Source organism: Macaca fascicularis, chromosome 7, assembly GCF_037993035.2.
Source record: "Macaca fascicularis isolate 582-1 chromosome 7, T2T-MFA8v1.1".
In the NCBI taxonomy this organism is placed as follows: domain Eukaryota; kingdom Metazoa; phylum Chordata; class Mammalia; order Primates; family Cercopithecidae; genus Macaca; species Macaca fascicularis.
In genome coordinates, this window is record NC_088381.1 from 42049616 (window position 1) to 42072712 (window position 23097).

General features: G+C 39.9%; 1 protein-coding gene across 19 annotated transcripts in view; it reads right to left on the reverse strand.

The window, feature by feature from the left end:
• Positions 1 to 757: 757 nt before the first annotated feature.
• DPP8 (dipeptidyl peptidase 8) overlaps positions 758 to 23097 on the reverse strand; it is a 75472-nt gene continuing 53132 nt past the window's right edge. For 6 of the 19 annotated variants that reach the window (XM_073996069.1, XM_065548065.1, XM_073996071.1 and 3 more), the window contains 6 exons: positions 20766 to 20911; positions 15045 to 15191; positions 13063 to 13215; positions 10505 to 10647; positions 9534 to 9645; positions 758 to 5332 (listed from right to left, as the gene is read on the reverse strand). In XM_073996069.1, the coding sequence (XP_073852170.1) occupies positions 5210 to 5332; positions 9534 to 9645; positions 10505 to 10647; positions 13063 to 13215; positions 15045 to 15191; positions 20766 to 20911 (824 nt within the window). In that variant the 3' untranslated portion in view covers positions 758 to 5209. Of the gene's footprint in view, positions 5333 to 9533; positions 9646 to 10504; positions 10648 to 13062; positions 13216 to 14455; positions 14644 to 15044; positions 15192 to 20765; positions 20912 to 23097 lie in introns of those variants that run through there. The other 13 variants (XM_073996063.1, XM_073996073.1, XM_015452963.3 and 10 more) reach the window with 6 other exon arrangements.

Below are 23097 nucleotides of genomic sequence, written 5' to 3' on the forward strand. Positions count from 1 at the left end.
AAAAACCCAGAAACCTCTGAAATACACAGTACATTAAACTCCCTCAAAGTTTTCTGGGCAGTAGGGACCAGGCGTGGTGGCTCATGCCTGTAATCCCAGCACTTTGGGAGGCCAAGGTGGGTGGATCACGAGGTCAGATGTCAGGAGATCAAGACCATCCCGGCTAACACAGTGAAACCCCATCTCTACTAAAAATACAAAAAATTAGCCAGACGTGGTGGTGGGTGCCTGTAGTCCCAGCTACTCGGGAGGCTGAGGCAGGAGAATGGCGTGAACCTGGAAGGCAGAGCTTGCAGTGAGCCAAGATTGTGCCACTGCACTTCAGCCTGGGCGACAGTGCGAGACTGTCTCAAAAAAAAAAAAAAAAAAATTTCCTGGGCAGCATGCAGAAGCCACTATCAACTCTAGGTGGTATTCCCACAAACCCCCAGCTGCTTGGGGGTGGAGGTTGGGGTAGGGGGATATGCTCCTCACTGGCTGTAAGCACCATTTACCCTTGTAGTATCAACCACTGGTTGTTGGGAACCACTTGCAGATAGAAAGCAGTTCTCTGCACACCTCCCATTAGGCTTGGATGCATTTTGGTTAGTGTTTATACTAAAACCCCCAATGTAATCCTTCATACTGCAGTCTCTCTTCTCCACTGCAAGCACATGACCTTGTTCATGTGTATTAGTCACTCCACAGTTGTCACTAATCAAGGCAAGGTTGTACATTTCCCATGGGCAAATGGGAGAAAAAGGAACATTTAAATCAGTTAATTTCAGCAGCATCTTTATTGCAACAAATAACCTGTAATAAAATGCAACAAAACTAATGTTTCACTTTACATGATTAAAAGCCATATACCTAAAAATGAGAAAACCCATAAGCTTACTGGAGTGAGACATGCAATTCTTTTTATACAAGTCAATGCTTAAAACAGCAGGCACTTTATGTTCTAAAATTAACCACCTGAACTCCAATTTTGCTGAATACAACATAAATTTGTTTTGGGGTTACTTAAAAACAAACATACAAACACTACTTTTTCTTTACCTGTAAAGGACTTATGAAATGATTACCTAGAGCCCAGCACCTTGCACTAACATCTCCATATTTGAGGCTGGAAGATGGATAGGTGAGGCTGGGAAGGTGGGAGTCAAAAAAGTTTCCTTTCTCCTTTATATCTGCTGGGAATAGACACTCACCTTATATAGTTTAGAAATGGCCATGTCTCTTTTCTTACATCAAATAGCTATAAGATGGGCTCCCAGGCTTAAGCAAGCACTCTACTCTATATTCCAATCCTCAAATCCCCCACTATACCAAGGAAGACACATTTAGTGCAATGAATTTAATTAACTTCAGAATGTCATATACTAATTAGAAGTACTGCTTCATTAATAAGCATGCTTAGCATTTACTTTGGAATGGAAAAATTAACCATTTTTATGTGGTTACCTTTAAAATGTTTTATACGAATATATTAATAAATATTTCTTTAAAAATTTACCTTTTCTATATATCATTTAACTACCATGAGGCAGGACACCTGGCTGGAGTCCAGCACCAACTGGCTACTAACTGGCTGTGTGGTCACGGGTATATTTCCTCCTCTCTCTCTAGCATGTAGGTTGTTCTTCTAACAAATGAGAATATTAGATTAGATTAAATCAAAGATTGATTCCATCTTGGAAAATGCATGATTTAATAATGAGAAATCTTATAGGAATCATTCCACCTGAAGAGAACTATGCTATAGAAAGGTGGGCTATACTATCTGGAAGGAATAAAACAAGTAGTAAAAAAAAAAAAAAAAAAAAAAGAAAAAATTAAGCTTCGGTATCAACATTGCATTTTTTAAAAAGGTAATGCATGCGTTGTGACCTAATCCTCTTGTATGAGGCTTTGGAAAAGAACCAGGAATGGCATAAAGAGAAAAACTTTTATTCCAAAATTAATCTCCAGACAAACGGGATAGAAACAAAGTAAACACCTCCTGCTGCTTTCAGAGTGAGAAGGGCCAAACAAGTTACCACAGATGAGCAGCTTCATGGACTACTGTTTAGGTTCTTGTGAATCAGTCCAGTGTAAAAAATCACCTATTATTAATCCAACTCCATTCTCTATAGAAGAGTTTCTTAAAGTAGTCCATAGATGACTTACTGTAGGATCGCGTGGAAAGCTTGTCAGAAATGCACATTCCTGGTGTCTACCTAAATCAATGGAATACAAATTTTTATTTATTTATTTATTTTGAGGCAGAGTCTCACTCTGCCGCCCAGACTGGACTACAGTGGCGCCATCTTGGCTCACTGCAACTTCCACCTCCTAGGTTCAAGCGATTCTCCTGCCTCAGCCTCCCGAGTAGGTTTGGGATTATAGGCACACGCCATCATGCCCGGCTAATTTTTTTGTATTTTTAGTAGAGATGGGGTTTCACCATGTTGACCAAGCTGGTCTTGATGTCCTGACTTCAAGTGATTCACCCGTCTTGGTCTCCCAAAGTGCTAGGATTACAGGTGTGAGCCACCATGCCTAGCCTGGGAATACATATTTTTAAGAGTGAGTTTCAAAACTCTACATTTCTTTTAGTAAGTATCCCAGATGAATCTTAGATTTTGAGTTCCACTACTCTAAAATGCTCAAGTATCCCTCTTGATGGCTGTTCAAGTGTACACATTTATCAAGTCTTTAAAAACACAGTATGATATTATGTAACCTAGTGCTTTTTGGCTCCCACTAAACTGTTGCTACTTTTATATATTCTTGCCGTTTAAGCTGTTACCCACACTTAAGGGGTACAAACTTTTAGTTAGACTTCTACTGATTGCCTCAATTGACTATGATATTTTCCACACTGGTTGTAAAAAGCAAATTCAGTCAAACTGTCTTTCTGTAAGTGAATTCATTCAGGTATTTTTTCCCCGCTAAAGAAGCAGAATGGCATTTAAGTGACTGGGAGTGATAATAGAAACATTCTTTATGATAGGAGGAAAGAAGAAGGCAACATGCAAAAGGAAAACACCGGTGAATTCAAGAGTACATGAAGTTTTCTAAGTTTGTTTCGGTAAAATAAAAGATGCCATTTTGAAGAAACAGTCTTAATGTGTGAAAGGTTTCAATGGAGTAGCTGCTTAAAAGCTACTGTATACCATTTCTATTGTATATTGCATATAAAGATAGATCCTTTGAGGCCAATTAGTCCAAACAAAACAAAACAAAACAAAACACCCTCCACAGTCAGATACATACTTAAAGGGGAAAATACTTTCTTGGGGAAGAAAGTTACCCAAATCAATTTAATTTAACATTGAAAATATATATAAACAAATCTTGGCATGGGAAAATATCAAACATGAAAAGCAATACACATACAGATAATAAGAAAAAGCGTGGTATCTATTATACAGTATAAACACAAACAGCAAAACCCAATACCTTTCCCAACGACAGAACCACCATGTCATCCTGCCATTTCTGGGCTTTCCCTACCTCCCACTTGGTGTCAATGAAGTCCACCTCTTACCAGTAGTCACCAACCTTACTAATGAAGGCTGTGCTCTCTATGGGGAAATCTACTCTCTCTGTAGTGATGAGAAAGAAATACAGCAAATTTTCTTGGAGTGTTGTTTAAAAGTATTGGTAATAACTTTCTAAACACTGAAGTGTGTGATAAAAAGCATCAAATTCATAGATGCCTTCCCTGCCACCGGTGTCAACGTGACCAATCTAGCACCCCAAGACTCTAACAGGGCAGATCTCAATTAGCACCTGAAAGCCTATGAGCTCTCTTCATAGCTAAATCCTAGTGCTAAACCAAGAAAAGTTCATGATCATTCAAGAAAACTGTTTATAGGCTTTAAACACCAAAAAAAAGAGAGCCATGGCTTGCCAGGGATTAGTTTATGGTAAAGAGATTATCTGTAAACATTTGTATTTTAAGCTTACAATATCTAAATTATGTTCAAATAATTTTAAAAGGATAAAGTTTAAATGTGTAGGATTTCTAAACCTAAGAGAAAAAAAAAAAAAAAAGAATTATAAAAGTAACTCTAAGGAACTTTTCCTCCCCTGAATCATGTTACTCTGTAGCTGTGCTGGCAAGACAGTGATTTATTGATTCTGGTTTCCTTAATACTCTAGTTGTTTAAATTTCAGTTTCCAAACATTTTCCTGAGTCTTTTTGTTAAAACTACTTCTGCTTAGTTTTTAATCAGGCCCTCACCACCTCTTCTCTCTGTCATTTCCCAAACCCAGGACTCCCCACCCCACTGTGATTCCCTTCAATCTCCTTAAAATTCTAGAATATTTTAATAAGGAAATTCTAAAAGGAAACTGGCACCACTACATTTTCTGAAGAATTCTAGTGAATGTGTACTTTTTCCTTTTCTTAAAGGAAAAAAACAAACAAAAAAAAACAAAACAAAAAAACAAAAAAAAAACTTGCCTGCAAATATTTAAGCTCTAATCATTTAAAAATTTTCTGCCTGTAATTATCAGTATCATGACTAATTAAATCCATGCTACATATACAGTTACTAGCCTTTATGCAAAAGGAAAAGCCCACTCCGTTAATATCATCAAAGAAAAATGAGAATTATTTATATTAGATACAGATTAAATTGGCTAAAAACTGGTCAGTGCCAAAACAAGTGTCTTTAGGAGGCCACTAAGTTATCCTTGAAAAATCAATAATGAATGACTGGTTAAGTCAAGTTTAATAGTTATTAGTTCATAACATGCTGGATATGCCCAAGCAATGAAGCATAAGCTATTCAATTACATTTAAGTGCTATCAAATCTGTAACTAGTCAGAGATTCTGGAACTGAACCAAACCAATCACTAATATCATATTTTAACAAACTCAAAAGTATACTGTAAAAATACACTAATTAAGTTCATGAAGTTTATAATACTATTAAAAGTGAAAATAGGGTAGTATGAATACATGGTGTTAATGCTTTTTTTTTTTTTTGAGTAATTCTCATGGTATTGCTGGGTCTCTCAGGAATATGTATCATTTGATTTTGAGCATGTGGGGTTAAGGTATTAGATTACTACCACAAACTGTAGACCCCTGCATGGCACCACATTTATTTTCAGGAGTAGATGTTACGTGGCAGGTATCAAAGTGTGATGATCAATTCTGTGTTTTCTATTGATTAAACCTCCTCATTTGGTTAAATAGCCAGTGTATACCAGAGAGTTCTATACAGGTCAAAATTATATCACTTTTAGAGCAGCAATACGTGATCCAAGGTTTTCTTGAAGGTAGTGCAAAAGATGCAGTTCATAATGTTCTCCAGATTCAGGAACTCTTATGCTGTGTCTCTCCTGAGGATAGATCTTACCAACAACAAAAAATAAAGATACAAAAAAAAAAAAAAAAAAAAGAATTTAGTGATACATCCTCTTCCAAAGCTTTCCAGAGATTTTAAACAGGATTAATAATATGAATCACAGCCTCTATGCAATATTGTAGAATAAATCGTATCTAAACGCTCCTCTCCTCATCTTATGATTTCCTTATTAAACATTAGGCTTAATGATGGATTTACCTGTAGACCAATGGTTTGTTCTCTAAGTGTGGTCTATAGACTTTCAGAGGTCTCTGAAAGCTTTTCAACGGATACAAACGGTCGAAACTACTTTTAGAACAACACAAAGACATTATTTGCCTTTACTTGTTGTGTCAGCATTTACAGTGATGATGCAAAAGCAAAGGTGAGTAAAACTGCTGGGTAGCATGAATCAAGGCACTATCATTAAACTGCACTAGAAGTCACAATATTCCTCACCACCACACACTTCCAATAAAAAGAAAAATGTCAGTTTCAATTAAGTAGCGGTAAAAATTAGAATTTATTAAGTTACAACCTTTGAGTAGAAGTCTTTAATATTCTGTGTTTATGAAATGGGAATGCATAAAGCACCTGTGCTACAGGATGTCTCAAGGAAAAGTACTAGTGTGAATGAGTCACAAGCTGAACTGCTGCTTTTTAAATGGAACTCCATTTTTAACTTCAAAGAATGACTGACAACTATGGTTATTTAGGGTATCCAGTAAATATTTTCTCAAAAGTGAATGAAGTGAGTTGGCCACTTCACGGACAACACTGACAGTATTTGTTGCCAATGATAATCAGGCCCTAAAAATCCTTTTACAACCATGAATCAAAATAGCATATCTTCACCCTTCAAAGCGGAAAAAGAAAAGCAAAGGAGAACAGTGAATGACTTCCTGTCATCTTTTCCATGCTTCCAAACTGAAAGCAGATACAGACACACAGTCATGTAATCTGATAGGCAGATATGTCAGCCTGACTGCAACAGAATCTTAATTTTTATCCAACTACAGTATTTGTTAGAATTTTGGAAAACTTGCATCTACTACTATTAACTAATGAGCTTCCCAATACTTAGACACTTTTCTGATAAGATCAGTGGTAATATAACTATATGTGATTTTTAAAATACTGTACAATAAAAGGCGTCAACATTTGAAAGACTGGAATAACACAGTTAGCCAGTATTTTCCAGATGGCTAATGCATGGTAAAAGATCCATTTGAAGTATAAGATCCACACTTTAACGTAACAGAATATGAAGTTTATATATATCACTTCAGATTCCACACTAAAACCTAGCTTTAAGTCAGATGCAGGAGCCCATTCCCTGTAGTCTCAACTACTTGGGAGGCTGAGGTGGGAGGATTGCTTGACCCCAGGAGTTTGAAACCAGCCCAGGAATCATAGTAAGACTTCAATTGAAAAAAATAAAATTAAAAAACAACAAAAAATTCATTGGCTGGGCATGGTAGCTCACCTTGCTTGCAATCCTAGCACTCTGGGAGGCTGAGGTGGGAGGATCACTTGAGTTCAGGAGTTTGAGATCAGCCTGGGCAACTTAGTGACAGCCATCTCTTAATATATTTAGGCCAGGCACAGTGGCTCATGCCTGTAATCCCAGCACTTTGGAAGGCCGAAGCAGGTGGATCACGAGGTCAGAAGATTGAGACCATCCTGGCTAACACAGTGAAACCCCGTCTCTACTAAAAATACAAAACATTAGCCAGGCCTGGTGGTGGGTGCCTGCAGTCCCAGCTACCCAGGAGGCTGAGGCAGGAGAGTGGTGGGAACCTGGGAGGCGGAGCTTGCAGTGAGCTGAGATAGCGCCACTGCACTCCATCCTGGGAGACAGAGCAAGACTCTGTCTCAAAAAAAAAAAAAAAAAAAAAAAAAAAAAAAATATATATATATATATATATATATATATATATATATATATATAAAACCTGGGTGTAGTGGCTCACACCTGTAATCCTAATACTTTTGGAGGCTAAGGCCTCAAATCACCTGAGGTCAGCAGTTCAAGACCAGCCTAGTCAACATGGTGAAACCTCATCTCTACTAAAAGTACAAAAAAATTAGCTGGGCATAGTGGTACGAGCCTGTAGTCCCAGGTACTCAGGAGGGTGAGGCACGAGAACTGATAGAACCTAGGAAGCAGAGGTTGCAGTTAGCCAAGATCACATTACTGCATTCCAGCCTGGGTGACAGAGCAAGTCTCCATTTCAAAAAAAAAAAAAAGTGTGTGTGTGTGTGTGTGTGTGTGTGTGTATATATATATTTATTTATATATATATATAAAATTTAAAAATATATATAATAAAAAGCATATATGATATATATATTTAAAACAACAAAAACAAACAAAATCCCACAACCTTTAAGAAACTACCACTTGTCCAGTTTTGGTACAGTATCAAAGAATGGTATCTACAATTAACTGAAAAAGCTAAAATATTACTCCTATTTCTTTTTTTTTTGATGGAGTCCACTCTGTCACCCAAGCTGGAGTGCAGTGGCACGATCTCGGCTCACTGCAACCTCTGCCTCCCGGGTTCATGCAGTTCTTGTGCCTCAGACTCCTGAGTAGTTGGGATTACAGGCATGCACCACCACACCCGGCTAATTTTTGTATTTTTATTTTAATTTTTTTTGGAGACGGAGTCTCACTCTGCCACCCAGGCTGGAGTGCAGTGGTGTAATCTTGGCTCACTGCAAGCTCTGCCTCCCAGGTTCACTCCATTCTCCTGCCTCAGCCTCCTGAGTAGCTGGGACTACAGGCGCCCGCCACAACGCCCGGCTAATTTTTTGTAGTTTTAGTAGAGACGGGGTTTCACCGTGTTAGCCAGAATGGTCTCAATCTTCTGACCTCGTGATCCGCCTGCCTTGGCCTCCCAAAGTGTTGGGATTACAGGCGTGAGCCACTGCGCCTGGCCCCATTTCATAACTACATACTCTGTGAGGCCAAATTTTTCTTCACATACTTTAGCCAAAACAACATATCACAACAGATTGAGTACAGAAAGAGACATAAGAATGTAAGTGTCTTCTTTATTATTATGTCAGACATTAAAGGAACTTAGAAAAATGTAAAATATTGCTGTTTTTCTCAGTAAATTATTTGTTTTGGAATATAGTTTTTCTCTATGAAAAATGTGATTTGTGTTAACATGTAATAGTTTTTTATTATCATTTTTGAGACGGAGTTTCACTCTTGTTGCCCAGGCTGCAGTGCAATGGCACAATCTCAGCTGATCGCAACCTCCGCCTCCCCAGTTTAAGCAATTCTCCTGCCTCAGCTCCCAAGTATCTGGGATTACAGGCGTGCGCCACCATGCCCGACTAGTTTTTGTATTTTTAGGGTTTCTCCATTTTGGTCAGGCTTGTCTCGAACTCCTGACCTCAAGTGATCCACGCCCACCTTGGCCTCCCAAAGTGCTGGGATTACAGGCGTGAGCCACTGCACCGGGCTGATAGTTTATAATTTTAAAATATTTAAAATTTTTCTCAGTTTTAATATCTTATATGAGAAATATTCGTTGATATAATCGACATAAACAAAGTTCTTTGGTAGGTAAAGGTGTCCTGAAACCAAAAAGCTTAAAAATTGCTGCTATAAATATCTCATAGTTTAAACATAAATATCAACTGAAATGTTAAAAAGGAAAAAGTAATTTTTTCAATTTTTGTGTGCACATAATCTGTTTAAGGAGTAAAACATAGTTTTAAGAAAAACTGGAATAAGGATCTATAAATGGAGCAATGGAGGAGGGTAACTTGCTGGTTTCTGCTCCAATGTCAATGTAAAATAAAAGAAAATTAAAAGACCATATAATCAGGCCCTAAAAATCCTTTTACAACCATGAAATCAAAATAGCATATCTTCACCCTTCAAAGCGGAAAAAGAAAAGCAAAGGAGAACAGTGAATGACTTCCTGTCATCTTTTCCATGCTTCCAAACTGAAAGCAGATACAGACACACAGTCATGTAATCTGATAGGCAGATATGTCAGCCTGACTGCAACAGAATCTTAATTTTTATCCAACTACAGGCACTACTAAATATGCCTCTTATTTTAGTTCTCTTAAGCAGAGGGTGGACACTCTAAAAATCCGGACTTACCCTACAGTTAATAGATTTCAAAGTAATCAATCACTAATCATGACTGCATTTAACCAGAAAATGTAGAATAACTCACCTGTAAATCATATGGCTTTCCAGCCCTCACTAAAAAACTCAGTAATATACTGGTATGTGCAAAATGGACATTCTCATCCAGGAACCCATGTAAGAGCAGTAAACGATTTGGTCTGGAGAAATGGAAATATTACAGGATTAGGCAAAATAGTACAGTATTTGGGAAAACAATTTCACTTATTTAATCATACTTAACCATATTAACTTCCTGATACTGCAATGTTAGAATAAGAATTCAATATTTTCAATATTAAATTTGTAACATATTAACCAGATACCACATGTAATGAAAGATTAAAAAAAGATCTTGTGTTCAATTATTTATAATTAAAATATTAAAACACATCTATAATTATAGCATGTCCCCAGAAAAATTATGTGTAAAATATATTCAGGCAGACATAAAATTTTTTCCACCTTGAAAGTCGTGTACTTAACTTTTTTCAGCAAAAACAACTGCTTCAAATATAACTTGTAAAAAAACATTATATGAACTGGCCTGTAATTCAGTTTTAAGAAACAGCCATGATATTCTAGTATAACATATTCATCTTGGTTTTTCAGTATTTGAGTTTTCCATTAGGATTAAAGACAATTTTTTAAAATACAATTGAAAATTTATAATCTTCATTTTAAAGCTTGAATTAGGCTGTGCCCGGTGGCTCATGCCTGTAAACCCAGCACTTTGGGAGTCTGAGATGGGCAGATAACTTGAGTCCAGGAGTTTGAGACCACCTTAGGCAACATGGTAAAATCCTGCCTGACTCTACTAAAAATACAAAAAATTAGGTGGGCATGGTGGCACGTGCCTGTAGACTCAGCTACTCGGGGGCTGAGGTGGGAGGATCCTCTGAGCCCAGGAGTTTGACGATGCAGGGAGCCCTGATCATGCCACTGCACTCCAGCCTAAGTGACAGAGTGAGACTCTGTCTCAATTTAAAAAAAAAAAAAAAAAAAAAAGCTTGCACTTACTCAGAGGGGAACTTTTCTGCTTGCATGGCCACAGATCCTAAGTAATAGCCCTGTTCATTCTGGTCAGGGTGACCCATATAACGTTCCGTGTATCCTGTATCATAGAAGATCCACAGAGTGACTGGGGCCCCAGCAATAGCAACCTGCATAAGATGACATTGACAGTCAAGTGTGGTCTGGAAAAAGAGAGTGGCTAGCAGTGAGATCTTACAACTGCAAAATTACACTGTAAAATTATCCTTAAGCTTTAGCCTTACGACTGGGGCATACATGTCTTAGGCAATTCAGAATACTGAAGTGAAGTGCCAAGGTCAAGAATTTGATACTCTGTGAGTCAGTTTCATGTTCCATGGGCATTCTACATACCAAACCTTTAACCTGGGCTAGCTGAAATACAAAAGCCGGGCCCATTGTTAAAAGACAACTAAACTAGCCGGGCGCGGTGGCTCACGCCTGTAATCCCAGCACTTTGGGAGGCCGAGGCGGGCGGATCACAAGGTCAGGAGATCGAGACCACGGTGAAACCCCGTCTCTACTAAAAATACAAAAAATTAGCCGGGCGCGGTTGTGGGCGCCTGTAGTCCCAGCTACTTGGGAGGCTGAGGCAGGAGAATGGCGTAAACCCAGGAGGCGGAGCTTGCAGTGAGCCGAGATCGCGCCACTGCACTCCAGCCTGGGCAACAGAGCGAGACTCCGTCTCAAAAAAAAAAAAAAAAAGACAACTGAACTACATCCTGCTACTGAGGAAAAAATGTGCGAGAACTGTCAGTTTTATGTAAAAAAGGAGCCACCTCTTTTTTTTAAGCCTCTGTTGGCAGTACAGAATTTAAAACAATAAATGAAATATACTAAAAATTTGCCTCATTTTAAGGCTCTTATACATAGTTTTATATTTAAATACTCTATTTTCTTGACAGCTACAAGCCTGGGAAAATTATGGGAGTAGTCAGAATTTATTTATGGTTATTATAAAGATCATCTAGACATATATGCAAGAATAAAACTCTTATTTTGTTCTTAAAAATAAAAATTAAGGGTCAGGTGCAATGGCTCACGCCTGTAATCCCAGCACTTTGGGAGGCTGAGGCGGGTGGAACACCCAAGGTCAGGAGTCCGAGACCAGCCTGGCAAACATGGTGAAATCCTATCTCTACTAAAAATACAAAAATTAGTTGGGAATAGTGGTGGGCGCCTTTAATCCCAGACTGAAGCATGAGAATTGCCTGAACCTGAGAGGTGGAGGTTGCAGTGAGCCGAGATCGCACCACTGCACTCCAGCCTGGGTGACAGCAAGACTCTGTCTCAAAAATAAAATAAAAAATAAAAATTTTAAAAATTACTTTTCACTGTAAAGTAACATCATGTTATTGAAATATTAAAAAAAGAAACATACTCATAATTCCTATTCTCAACAATTATCATCCTTATGTATTTTCTTCTAGTATATTTTTCCAAGAGTTTGTTTACAGAATTGTAAGCATTTATACATTTAATAATTCACTCATTCAACACACTTATTGAGGGCCTACTATGTGCCAAACATTAGGCTTGACTGCTGAGGATACAGTGGTGTACAGCACAAACAGGTCCCTGCCCTCATAGCTTGCAGTCCAACAATTAAGTAATTACAATCCAATAGATATGTTGTATGTGCCTTACTAATCATAACCATCTCCTATACTCTTTGGCACGTATCTATAAACAGTCAGTAACTAGTTATCCAGTTGATGTTTAAACATTATATATGTTTAAAAGAAAAATACACACACACACACATATATACATATAAAACTTGAAGGCTGGGAGCAGTGGTTCACGCCTGTAATCCCAGCACTTTGGGAGGCCAAGGCGGATGGATCACTTGAGGTCAGGAGTTCAAGACCAGCCTAGCAAACATGGTGAAACTCCATCTCTACTAAAAGTACAAAAATTAGCTGGAAATCGTTTGAACCCGGGAGGTGGAGGCTGCAGTGAGCCAAGATCATGTCACTGTGCTCCAGTCTGGGTGAAGAGCGAGACTCTGTCTCAAAACAAAACAAAACAAAACAAACAAAAAAACAAACGAGATATATATACATTTCACATGGCTCTTAAACATACAAACCCTAACATTCTACAATATTGCCAACTGTGGGCCAGGCGCAGTGGCTCATGCCTGTAATCCTAGCACTTTGGGAGACCAACACGGGTGGATCTCTTGAGGTCAGGAGTTTGAGACCAGCCTAGCCAATATGGTGAAATCCCATCTCTACTTTAAAAAAAAAAAAAAAAAAATTAGCCAGGTGTGGTGGCCGGCACTTGTAATCCCAGCTATTCAGGAGGCTGAGACATGAGAATCGCCTGAAGCCAGGGGGCAGAGGTTGCAGTGAGCCAAGATTGTGCCTCTGCACTCCAGCCTGGGCGACAGAGCAAGACTTTGTCTCAAAAAAACAAAAACAAAAACCCCAAAAAAATTGCCAACTCTGTAAACCTTCAGGAAATAGACATTTTTATATATCCTCTATTTACAGAAAAATCTACCCTTATTGCAAAAATGAGTATAATAGGAAGTCACATACCCTGAAGATATCTGACCTCTGCATTAATGCCATCAGGGAGAGGTATCCTCCATAGGACCAGCCGTGGATGCCCACACGATCTAAGTCAATGAAATCATATCGAGAAGCTAGATATTGGAGTCCTTCCACCTGATCATCAATTTCTATTTGACCCTGTCAAAAAAGGGAGAACATTTCACTGATTCTGATGAATAAAAGTCTCATAAGAGTGCTTTTAAAGATGATAAATGTTTTTACTAAAAATACCTGTAGGTCTTTTAATATTTATTTTATTTATTTTTTGAGATGGAGTCTCACTCTGTTACCCAGGCTGGAGTGCAATGGCATAATCTTGGCTCACTGCAACCTTCGCCTCCTGGATTCAAGCGATTCTCCTGCCTCAGCCTCCCGAGTAGCTGGAATTACAGGCATGCGCCACCATGCCCAGCTAATTTTTGTATTTTTTAGTAGAGACGGAGTTTCACTATGGCCAGGTTGGTCTCGAACTCCTGACCTCTCAAGTGATTCGCCCGCCTCGGCCTCCCAAATTGCTGGGATTACAGGTGTGAGCCACCACACCCGGCCCTGTAGGTTTTTTTAGATTAGAATTTACTACCAACTGAGATTCTGTTGCCCTCTCTCCCTCAAATTTTTAAAAAATCTATTTGGAGATAGGGGCCTATAGCTTCTGTTGCTAGCCTGTCCTAGAGTTTAGTTACCACTTAGTCATAAAGCTCCTTCCTATTGCTACTCAAACTGTCCCTTGCTATTTGGGTATTTCCCATTTCCATTTGTTCTGTTGTCTGCTAAGAGGTCAGCATCTTCCTTGTAACAAGCCTTCCTATACCCAAAGACAAAAAATTAGCTCCTTAAGTAATTAATTTTACTTCTCCTTTTTATTTATTTTTTTGGAGACATGGTCTCACTCTGCTGTCCAGGCTGGAGTGCAGTAGTGTGACCATGGATCACTGTAGCTCAATCTCCCAGGCTCAAGTGATCCTCCCACCTCAGCCTCCCAAGTAGCTGGGACTCCAGGCGTGCGCCACCATGCCCAGCTAATTTTTTAACTTATTTGTAGAGGTGGGGGTCTCATTATGTTGCCCAGGTTGGTCTTGAACTCCTGGGCTCAAGTGATCCTCCTGCCTTGGCCTCCCAAAGTGTTGGGATTACAGGCGTGAGCCAATGCACCTGGCCTACTTATCCTTTTTAATTTTTAGTGCAGTAAAGCAGAAGGAATTGCTTTTGAGGCCCTATCTTCTTATTTCCCTATTATATTACCTCTAGGAACTGAACATACTACTTCTTTAAGGTCCTAGTTCCTACCACCACCACCTTGTCTATATTACTAGGCCTGCCAGTGCACGCAATCTCACTTCACTGAGCCAAAAACAAAAATAAAAACAAAAAAACTTACATGAGAATACAACATAAGGTCAAAGAACTGGCTGTGGGAGAAAATCCCCATGTCTTACTCAGCATGTCCAATAACACTGGCAAACACAGTAACTGCCTTACTGTGCAAAAGGAACATCGGATTCTCATCATTTCCCAAAGCAGCAGAAAGGACATGGGGCATCTCTAAAAGGTAGCATTTAAAGCTTCCTGTAGAGAGAAAGAGGCTTGTCACAAGGAAGGCACTAACCAGTTGGATTCCCTCTTCACAGAGGACAGAACAAATCTCAATAATTCCTCAACAGTGTCCAGGATGCTGAAAGCTAAATGGTGCTAAATTCTACCCAAGTGGACATACAAAATAGAGAGGGTATTTCTATGTACAAGTGGCTCTATCTCAGTTCTCCAAAGTTACATATAGGTAGACATGAGCTAGCCTAGTGTACATCAAGTTGCATCTTCTCTCCCACCCCTAAACTCTAACACATATACACGCTCATTCACTCATTCATAGCCCCTTCCCCCAACTCTCTTTCAAGGGTTTCACACCAAACAATGCACCAGAAAAATGTAAATGTCTGTAAAAGAAAAGTGTTTTTATGCTCACACACCATTTTATATTTAAAGGCGCCTTCAAATTTAAGCCCTCGGTGACAGGATCCCCTGTTGTCTATCACCACAACCACATAACCTAGAGAGGCTAGGGTATTCAAGCGGAAATACTTGACTCCTTTAAACCGATTATTCACCAACTGCACCTGAGGAAGAAACACAACTTCAGTTTATCATATGGAAGCATATAAAAACCCAAGAGTGGCAGGGCATTGCAAGAAATAGAAAGCTTAATTTCACTATTATTTTACCTTTAAAATGCAATTTTTAAAGTCATTTATTTTTATATTAACTTAAGTCTTTTCATGTTTATGTTGCTTCCTGCTTAACTTCACACTCAAGTTCAGGGCAATTACTGAACAACCGTAGGCTTTAAAATTCTAACTTAGATATTAATTACATATAAGTGAATCAATCCACCCCATATAAAAAGTTACTAAACTGATTATTTCTACCCTGAAGAACTGTGTTATTCGAATGACAGTTACAAGGACAAATAAGAAAAACTTTCCTCTCCATCAGACATCAGACATGACTGCTGCTTGGCTTCTTCCACTGGCTACCATTACCCTTCAGAGTAAGTCTACATGTCCCTTGAGATCTTTGGCTACCTCTGATCTCATCTCATACCATTTCCCTCCACGTGCACTGTACTCTAACCTTATTGTCAACACTATCAAGTTGGTTCTAGTCCCAGGAACTTGACATTTACCGTTTTCTGTGTCTGGAATGCTTTTCTCTCGTATCTTTTGCATGGCTCATTCCTTGTCAATGTTTGTAACCTCAGGAGAGGTCTTGCCATCCCCTTTCCCAGCAAATCTTCATAGAACTTCCATTATAAAAAGTCATACTTTTAGGCCAGGTGTGGTGGCTCACACCCGTAATCCCAGCACTTTGGGAGGCTGAGGCGGGTGGATCACCTGAGGTCAGCAGTTCGAGACCAGCCTGGCCAACATGGCAAAACCCTGTCTCTACTAAAAAGAAAAAATTAGCTGGGCATGGTGGGGAGTGCCTGTGGTCCCAGTTAATCAGGAGGCAGAGGCATGAGAATTGTTTGAACCCAGAAGGCAGAGAGGTTGCAGTGAGCCAAGATCATACCACTGCACTGTAGCCTGGGCAGCAGAGAGAGACTCTGTCTCAAAAAACTAACAAACAAAAATCATACCTTTTTTTTTTGAAGAGATGGGGTCTCCAGGCTGGAGTGCAGTGGCACAATCATAGCTCAGTGCTGCCTCAAATTCCTGGGCTCAAGTAATCTTCCTGCCTCGGCCTTCAAGTAGCTGGGACTACAGGTGTGCACCACCATGCCTGGTTAATTTTTAATTTTTTTTGTAGACATAGGGTCTCACCATCATATCTTTTTATGTTTGCTTATTATTTTCCCTTTATGGTCCATGAAGTGGAACATTAGTCTGACATGTTCACCGGGTATCCTCACTGCCTAGAACAGTACCTAGCACATCACAGGAACTTAATACCTGTTTGCTAAATGAATGAATGAAAAAGAGAAATAGGAGAATTTTTTTTTTCCATTTCTACTTTGGGAAGAGGGTGTTTGGTGGGTAAAGGTACTTGTCTTTATTTATTTACTTAAGAGATGGTGTCTCACTCTGTACCCCAGGCTGGAGTGTGGTGGTGCAATCATAGTTCACTACATAGTTCACCTCGAACTCCTGGGCTAAAGCAATCCTTCCACCTCAGCCTCTGAATAGCTGGGATTAATATGTGTGCCACAGCACCTGGCTAAAGATTTGTCTTTAAAGGGAGAGTGCTGAAAGAAGAAATACTAGGCAGAGAAGAACACAAATATGAACATTTAAAGAAACCCACCTCACTTCTTTGTCTGCTACCATGTATAGAAGATGGTCTCAATTGCTTGATATGAACACTTAAATATACTGCCTTTCGGCACTGGCAATCCAAAAGTCTCCTTCAGTATCAATTCTTTAAAACCTGTGTCCTGTTATCATCTAGCCTGATCTCTTTGCATTTTTATTTGCAGAACAGTGTCTGGCACATTCTAGGAAATATTATAAGTATCTGTTACACAAACTTTTGTTTTTTGAGATGTAGTCTTGCTCTGTCACCCAGGCTGGATTGCAATGGCATGATCTCAGCCCACTGCAACTTCAGCCTCCCAGGTTCAAGTGATTCTCCTGCCTCAGCCCCCGAGTAGCTGGGATTACAGGTGTGCACCACAATGCCTGGCTACTTTTTGTAATTTTAGTAGGGTTGGGGTTTCACCATGTTAGCCAGGCTGGTCTCAAACTCCAGACCTCAAGTGATCCGCCCACCTCAGCCTCCCAAAGTGCTGGGGTTACAGGCATGAGCCACCTCACCCAGCCTTGTCAAATAAATGCTTAGAAACACAGCTGTTAATAATGAAGAGTTTAAGAAACTGATCCTTGATAACTTTAGTGGGAAATATCTGTTGCTTTTCTTGTATTTCACTCTTTTCTGACCTATAGAAATTGCTGCCTTTGGTGACAAAGTAATTCGCTTCACGTTATGAATTGTGACACTATTGCTGTTTCAACAGATTTCCCCTTAGACATGAATACACACCAAAGAACAGTTTTGACCACATAAACATCATACTCTTAAAAGATTTAAACACATTTTACAATGTTATTGTGTGCTATTAAAAAGACCTAGTCCTATATTAGGGAGTCTCTTCATAATTAACCCAAATGAAGTCATCAAACAAGATGAATGATCTTCCAAGAGGTTGAAGGGACAGGGGCACTATATCATGTGAAATCTCATGGGAAAATCTCCCTGCAAACTGAACGCCAGATTCTTTTTTTTTTTTAAAAGATGGGGGTCTTGCCCAGGCTGGTCTCAAACTCCTGGGCTCAAGTAATCCTCCCACCTCGGCCTCCCAAAGTGCTGAGATTACAAGCATGAGCCACCACACCTGGCCAGATTCTTCTGTTTCTTCTCTTTTGACACATGGTCTCACTCTCTTGTCTAGGCTGGAGTGCAATCACATGATTACAGCTCACTGCAGCTTCAAACTTCCTGGCTTAAGCAATCCTCCTATCTCAGCCTCCCAAGTAGCTGAGACCACAGGTGTTCGCCACCATGCCCAACTAATTTTTTTACTTTTTGTAGAGATGGGGGTCTCCCTATCTTGCCATGCTGGTCTCAAACTCCTGGGCTAAAGTGATCCTCCTGTTTAAGCTTCCCGAAGTGCTGGGATTACAGTCATGAGCCACCGTACCCAGCCCAGATTCTTCTCTGGCCTCATCAAATTTGAATTTTTCCCAAGAACATTTTGAGAAAGAAATCAATAAATCACCCTAAGTCACCTATAGCTTTTCAAAAACCACATGGTGAAATTCACTCATAGTCTTTCAAATATGACTGTTCAGTAAGTGCAAAAAAGCATAACTGTACTGCATAAAGTATTCTAAACAATTAATTTTGTTTTGGCTGGGTGCAGGGGCTCACACCTGTAATCCCAGCACTTTGGGAGGCCGAGGTGGGTGGATCACCTGAGGTCAGGAGTTCAAGACCATCCTGGCTAACATAGTGAAACCCTGTCTCTACTAAAAATATAAAAATTAGCTAGGTGTGGTGCTGTGCACCTACAGTCCCAGCTCTCAGGAGGCTGAAGCAAAAGAATTGCTTGAACCTGGGAGGTGGAGGCTGCAGTGAGCCGAGATCACGCCACTGCACTCTAGCCTAGGCAACAGAGTGAGACTCCGTCTCAAAAAAAAAAAAAACAAAAACAAATTGTTTTAATTGAATTGGCTAACATTTTTAAAATTATGGTAAAATATATATAAAATTTACCATTTCAAGCATTTTAAGCATACAATTCAATGACATTAAATACATTCATGCTGTTGTGTAACCATCACCATTATCCATTTCCAGAACTTTTTCATCACCCAAACAGAAATTCTGTACCCATTAATAACTCCTGGCTAGGCACGGTGGTTTACACCTGTAATCCTAGCACTGTGGGAGGCTGAGGTGGGTGGATCATCTGAGGTCGGGGGTCGAGACCAGCCTAGCTAACATGGTGAAACCCCATCTCTACTTAAAATACAAAAAATTAGCCGGGCATGGTGGTGCACGCCTGTAATCCCAGCTATTAGGGAGGCTGAGGCAGGAGAATTGCTTGAACCCAGGAGGCGGAGGAGGCAGTGAGCTGAGATCCTGCCTCTGGAAGACAGAGTGAGACTCTGTCTCAAAAACAAACAAACAAAGAAACAAACAAAGAAACAAAACCCTCAAACACTCCCCATCCTCCTTCCATCTAGTCCCTGACAACTTCTATTCTACTTTCTATCCCTATGAATTTGCCTATTATAGGTACCTCATACAATTTGGTATGCAGATACATTTCCAGATACTAAATAACTGGGTATAATTATTAATTATAAAGGGTATTACTGAGTTTAAGGATTGTATTATGAAAATACTGTAATTATATTTTAATTTCTTCCAAGGCTCAGTGTAGGATATATAATCAAGAATAAACAATTTTAAAATTTAGCAATTAACCAATACACCCATCCAAAATATATATTTTTTGATGGAGTCTCGCTCTGTCACCAGGCTGGAGTGCAGTGGCACTATCTCGGCTCACCGCAACCTCTGACTCCCTAGTTCAAGTGATTCTTCTGCCTCAGCCTCCCAAGTAGCTGGGATTACAGGCACGCGCTACCACGCCCAGCTAATTTTTATATTTTTAGTAGCAACAGGGTTTCACCATTGTTGGCCAGGATGGTCTTGATCTCCTGACCTTGTGATCTTCCCACCTCAGCCTCCCAAAGTTCTGGGAATACAGGTGTGAGCCACCGTGCCTGGTCAAAACATTTTACTCCAATAGTCAAAGCATTTACTGAACAGTCATTGGCTAATACTTAATCCAGAATAAGGAAAATCAAGGTATAAACTTCTTACTGTGCTAAATAGTAGTGTAACAGTTACCTTAACTAGCTGATAAAAATATTTTAATTTGCTTGAGAGATACAGCTTTAGAATGAAGAGGGAGAATTCATTAGGCTACCAAGGCTTTCTGAAAATATCTGTTAAGACCCTTTTTATTTACCAAGACATTTAATTATTTCATTTTATTTCCCAAACAAGTTTATCTACATAGAAAGCAACATATTTACCTACTGACATGAATACCCCACTGCTCTACACAGAGTTATAGTCCATACTGCAAATTAAGGAACTGACTTAGTGGCAGGGTGCGGTGGCTCACGCCTGTAATCCCAGCGCTTTGGGAGGCCTGAGGTGGGTGGATCACTTGAGGTCAGGAGTTCGAGACCAGCCTGACCAACATGGTGAACTCCCATCTCTACTAAAAATACAAAAAAAATTAGCTGGGCACGGTGGTGCATGACTGTAATCCCAGCTACTTGGGAGGCTGAGGCAGAAGAATCACTTGAACCTGGGAGGTGGAGGTTGCAGTGAGTCAACACTGCACCACTGTACTTCAGCCTGAGCAACAAGAGCAAAACTCCATCTCAAAAAAAAAAAAAAAAAAAAAGTATTAGTGATTTATACATTAAACCTCTAACAAAAAGCAGTTTCCTGACCACCTAAACTGAATAATTAGAATATAAGCTACAGTCAGTCATTAAGAGCAAATGCCCAACAATACTCAAAATCTTAAACTGACTAGACATTTAAAAAACAAAATATCTAAAATACATATGCATATGGCTGTATGTATATATGTATATAAATATGCCCACCTGAGGACCACCATATATGAACAGCACAGTTGGATATTTCTTTCCAGGCTGTAGATCATGAGGCTTGTATAGCATCCCATACAATGTAAATCCAGTAGTACTTTCAAAAGAGAAAATTTCTGGAGGGGTATAGTCAGGAAGAGGACCTGTGAATAGGTAACATACCACAGTCTACAAAAGAGTTCTTATGGGAGTGCTACAATCTGGGAACAACAAAGAAGATATTAAAAGACAGCCCCTCCAACACAAACTGACCACCCCTCTTTCAGATGATAAGCTAGAATTTAAGCAAGAGTATATTCATCTTTAAAAACAAAACTAGGCCAGGCACAGTGGCTTACACCTACAATCCTAGCACTTTGGGAGGCTGAGGTGGGTGGATTGCTTGAGCCCAAGAGTTTGTGACCAGCCTGGGTGACATGGCGAAACCTGTCTCTACAAAAAAATTAAAAAATTACCCAGGCATGGAGGTGTGCTCCTGCAGTCCCAGCTACTCAGGAGGCTGAGGCAGGAGGATTGATTGAGCCCAGGAGGTTGAGGCTACATTGAGCTGTGACTGCGCCACTGCAGTCCAGCCTGGGCGACAGAACAAGACACTGTCTTGACAATAACAAAAACCCACCAAATAAAAAACAACAACAAAACAAACATATCAAACTATTTCAGAAGCAGACACAGAGTGTTATCAATAATCCTTGGAGCCTAGGAAACGTCTATGTACAGAACTATACAAATACTTTATGCTCAATGTAACTTACTGGTTAAACCATCTATCTGGTTAGAAACAAATAAAGCTGGGTAGGGGGTGAGGGAAATTATTAGTCAATTTAATTTTTCATGGTAGGTGACCAAAAACATTTGCTTCTGATCATTAGAAAATAAGCCTAACCAGAACTCAGAAAAAAGTCATTATCAGTTTGGTTCACCAAGGCTATACAGGCATCTCCTAAGTGTCTGTGTACAGCGGATAATTTACAGTCTAGGCAGAGATCATCACCATATTACAAATTCGGATTCTGCTTGTGAATATTAAAACACACTTATATTTTTTCGTTCTGTACTAATTTCTTTTTTTTTTTTTTTTTTTTTTTTGAGACAGAGTCTCACTCTGTTGCCCAGGCTGGAGTGCAGCGGTGTGATCTCAGCTCACTGCAACCTCCACCTCCCAGGTTCAAGTGATTCTCCTGCCTCAGCCTCCCAAGTAGCTGGGACTACAGGTGCCCACCACCACGCCCAGCTAGTTTTTGTATTTTTAGTAGAAGTGGGTTTTCACCATGTTGCCCAGGTTGCTCTTGAACTCCTGATATCAAATGACCCACCCACCTCAGCCTCCCAAAGTGCTGGGATTATAGGCATGAGCCACCATGCTTGGCCTAATTTCTTAATCCCTTAGCAGAAATAGTGAATTAGTAAAAATACTAGAAAAAAAGATTGGGGATTAAAGTGAATTAGAGGATACATAAAACCAGTCCATTCTTTTTTTTTTTTTTTTTTGAGATGGAGTCTTGCTCCATTGTCCAGGCTGGAGAGCAGTGGCGCAATTTCAGCTTACCGCAACCTCTGCATCCTGGGTTCAGCAATTCTCTTGCCTCAGCCTCCTGAGTAGCTGGGACTACAGGCGTGTACCACCATGCCCGGCTAATTCTTTGTATTTTTTTTTTTTTTTTTTGAGACGGAGTCTCGCTCTGTCACCCAGGCTGGAGTGCAGTGGCCGGATCTCAGCTCACTGTAAGCTCCGCCTCCCGGGTTTATGCCATTCTCCTGCCTCAGCCTCCCGAGTAGCTGGGACTACAGGCGCCTGCCACCTCACCCGGCTAGCTTTTTGTATTTTTTTTAGTAGAGACGGGGTTTCACCGTGTTAGCCAGGATGGTCTCGATCTCCTGACCTCGTGATCTGCCTGTCTCGGCCTCCCAAAGTGCTGGGATTACAGGCTTGAGCCACCATGCCCAGCCAATTCTTTGTATTTTTTAATAGAGACAGGGTTTCACCGTGTTAGCCAGGATAGTCTCGATCTCCTGACCTTGTTATCCGCCCACCTCGGCCTCCCAAAATGCTAGGATTATCGGTGTGAGCCACCACGCCCAGCCCAGTCCATTCTTTATGTTTAAGAAATCAAACATTTTAAACAGATAATTCAGTGTTTCTCTCATTCCAGAGACAGCAAGTGTTCTTTTATTAAGATGGCCATTACAAGTGCTTCAAAAGTTTAAGAAAGCTATCAGCTGGTTATTCTCCAAAGCTGCAGCTTCCTTGCTCAAAGAGTCTTACCAGTTCAGAATACTATTATCTTCAAGTTCATTTGTTTACCTGAGAAATCATCAAAATTTGTGA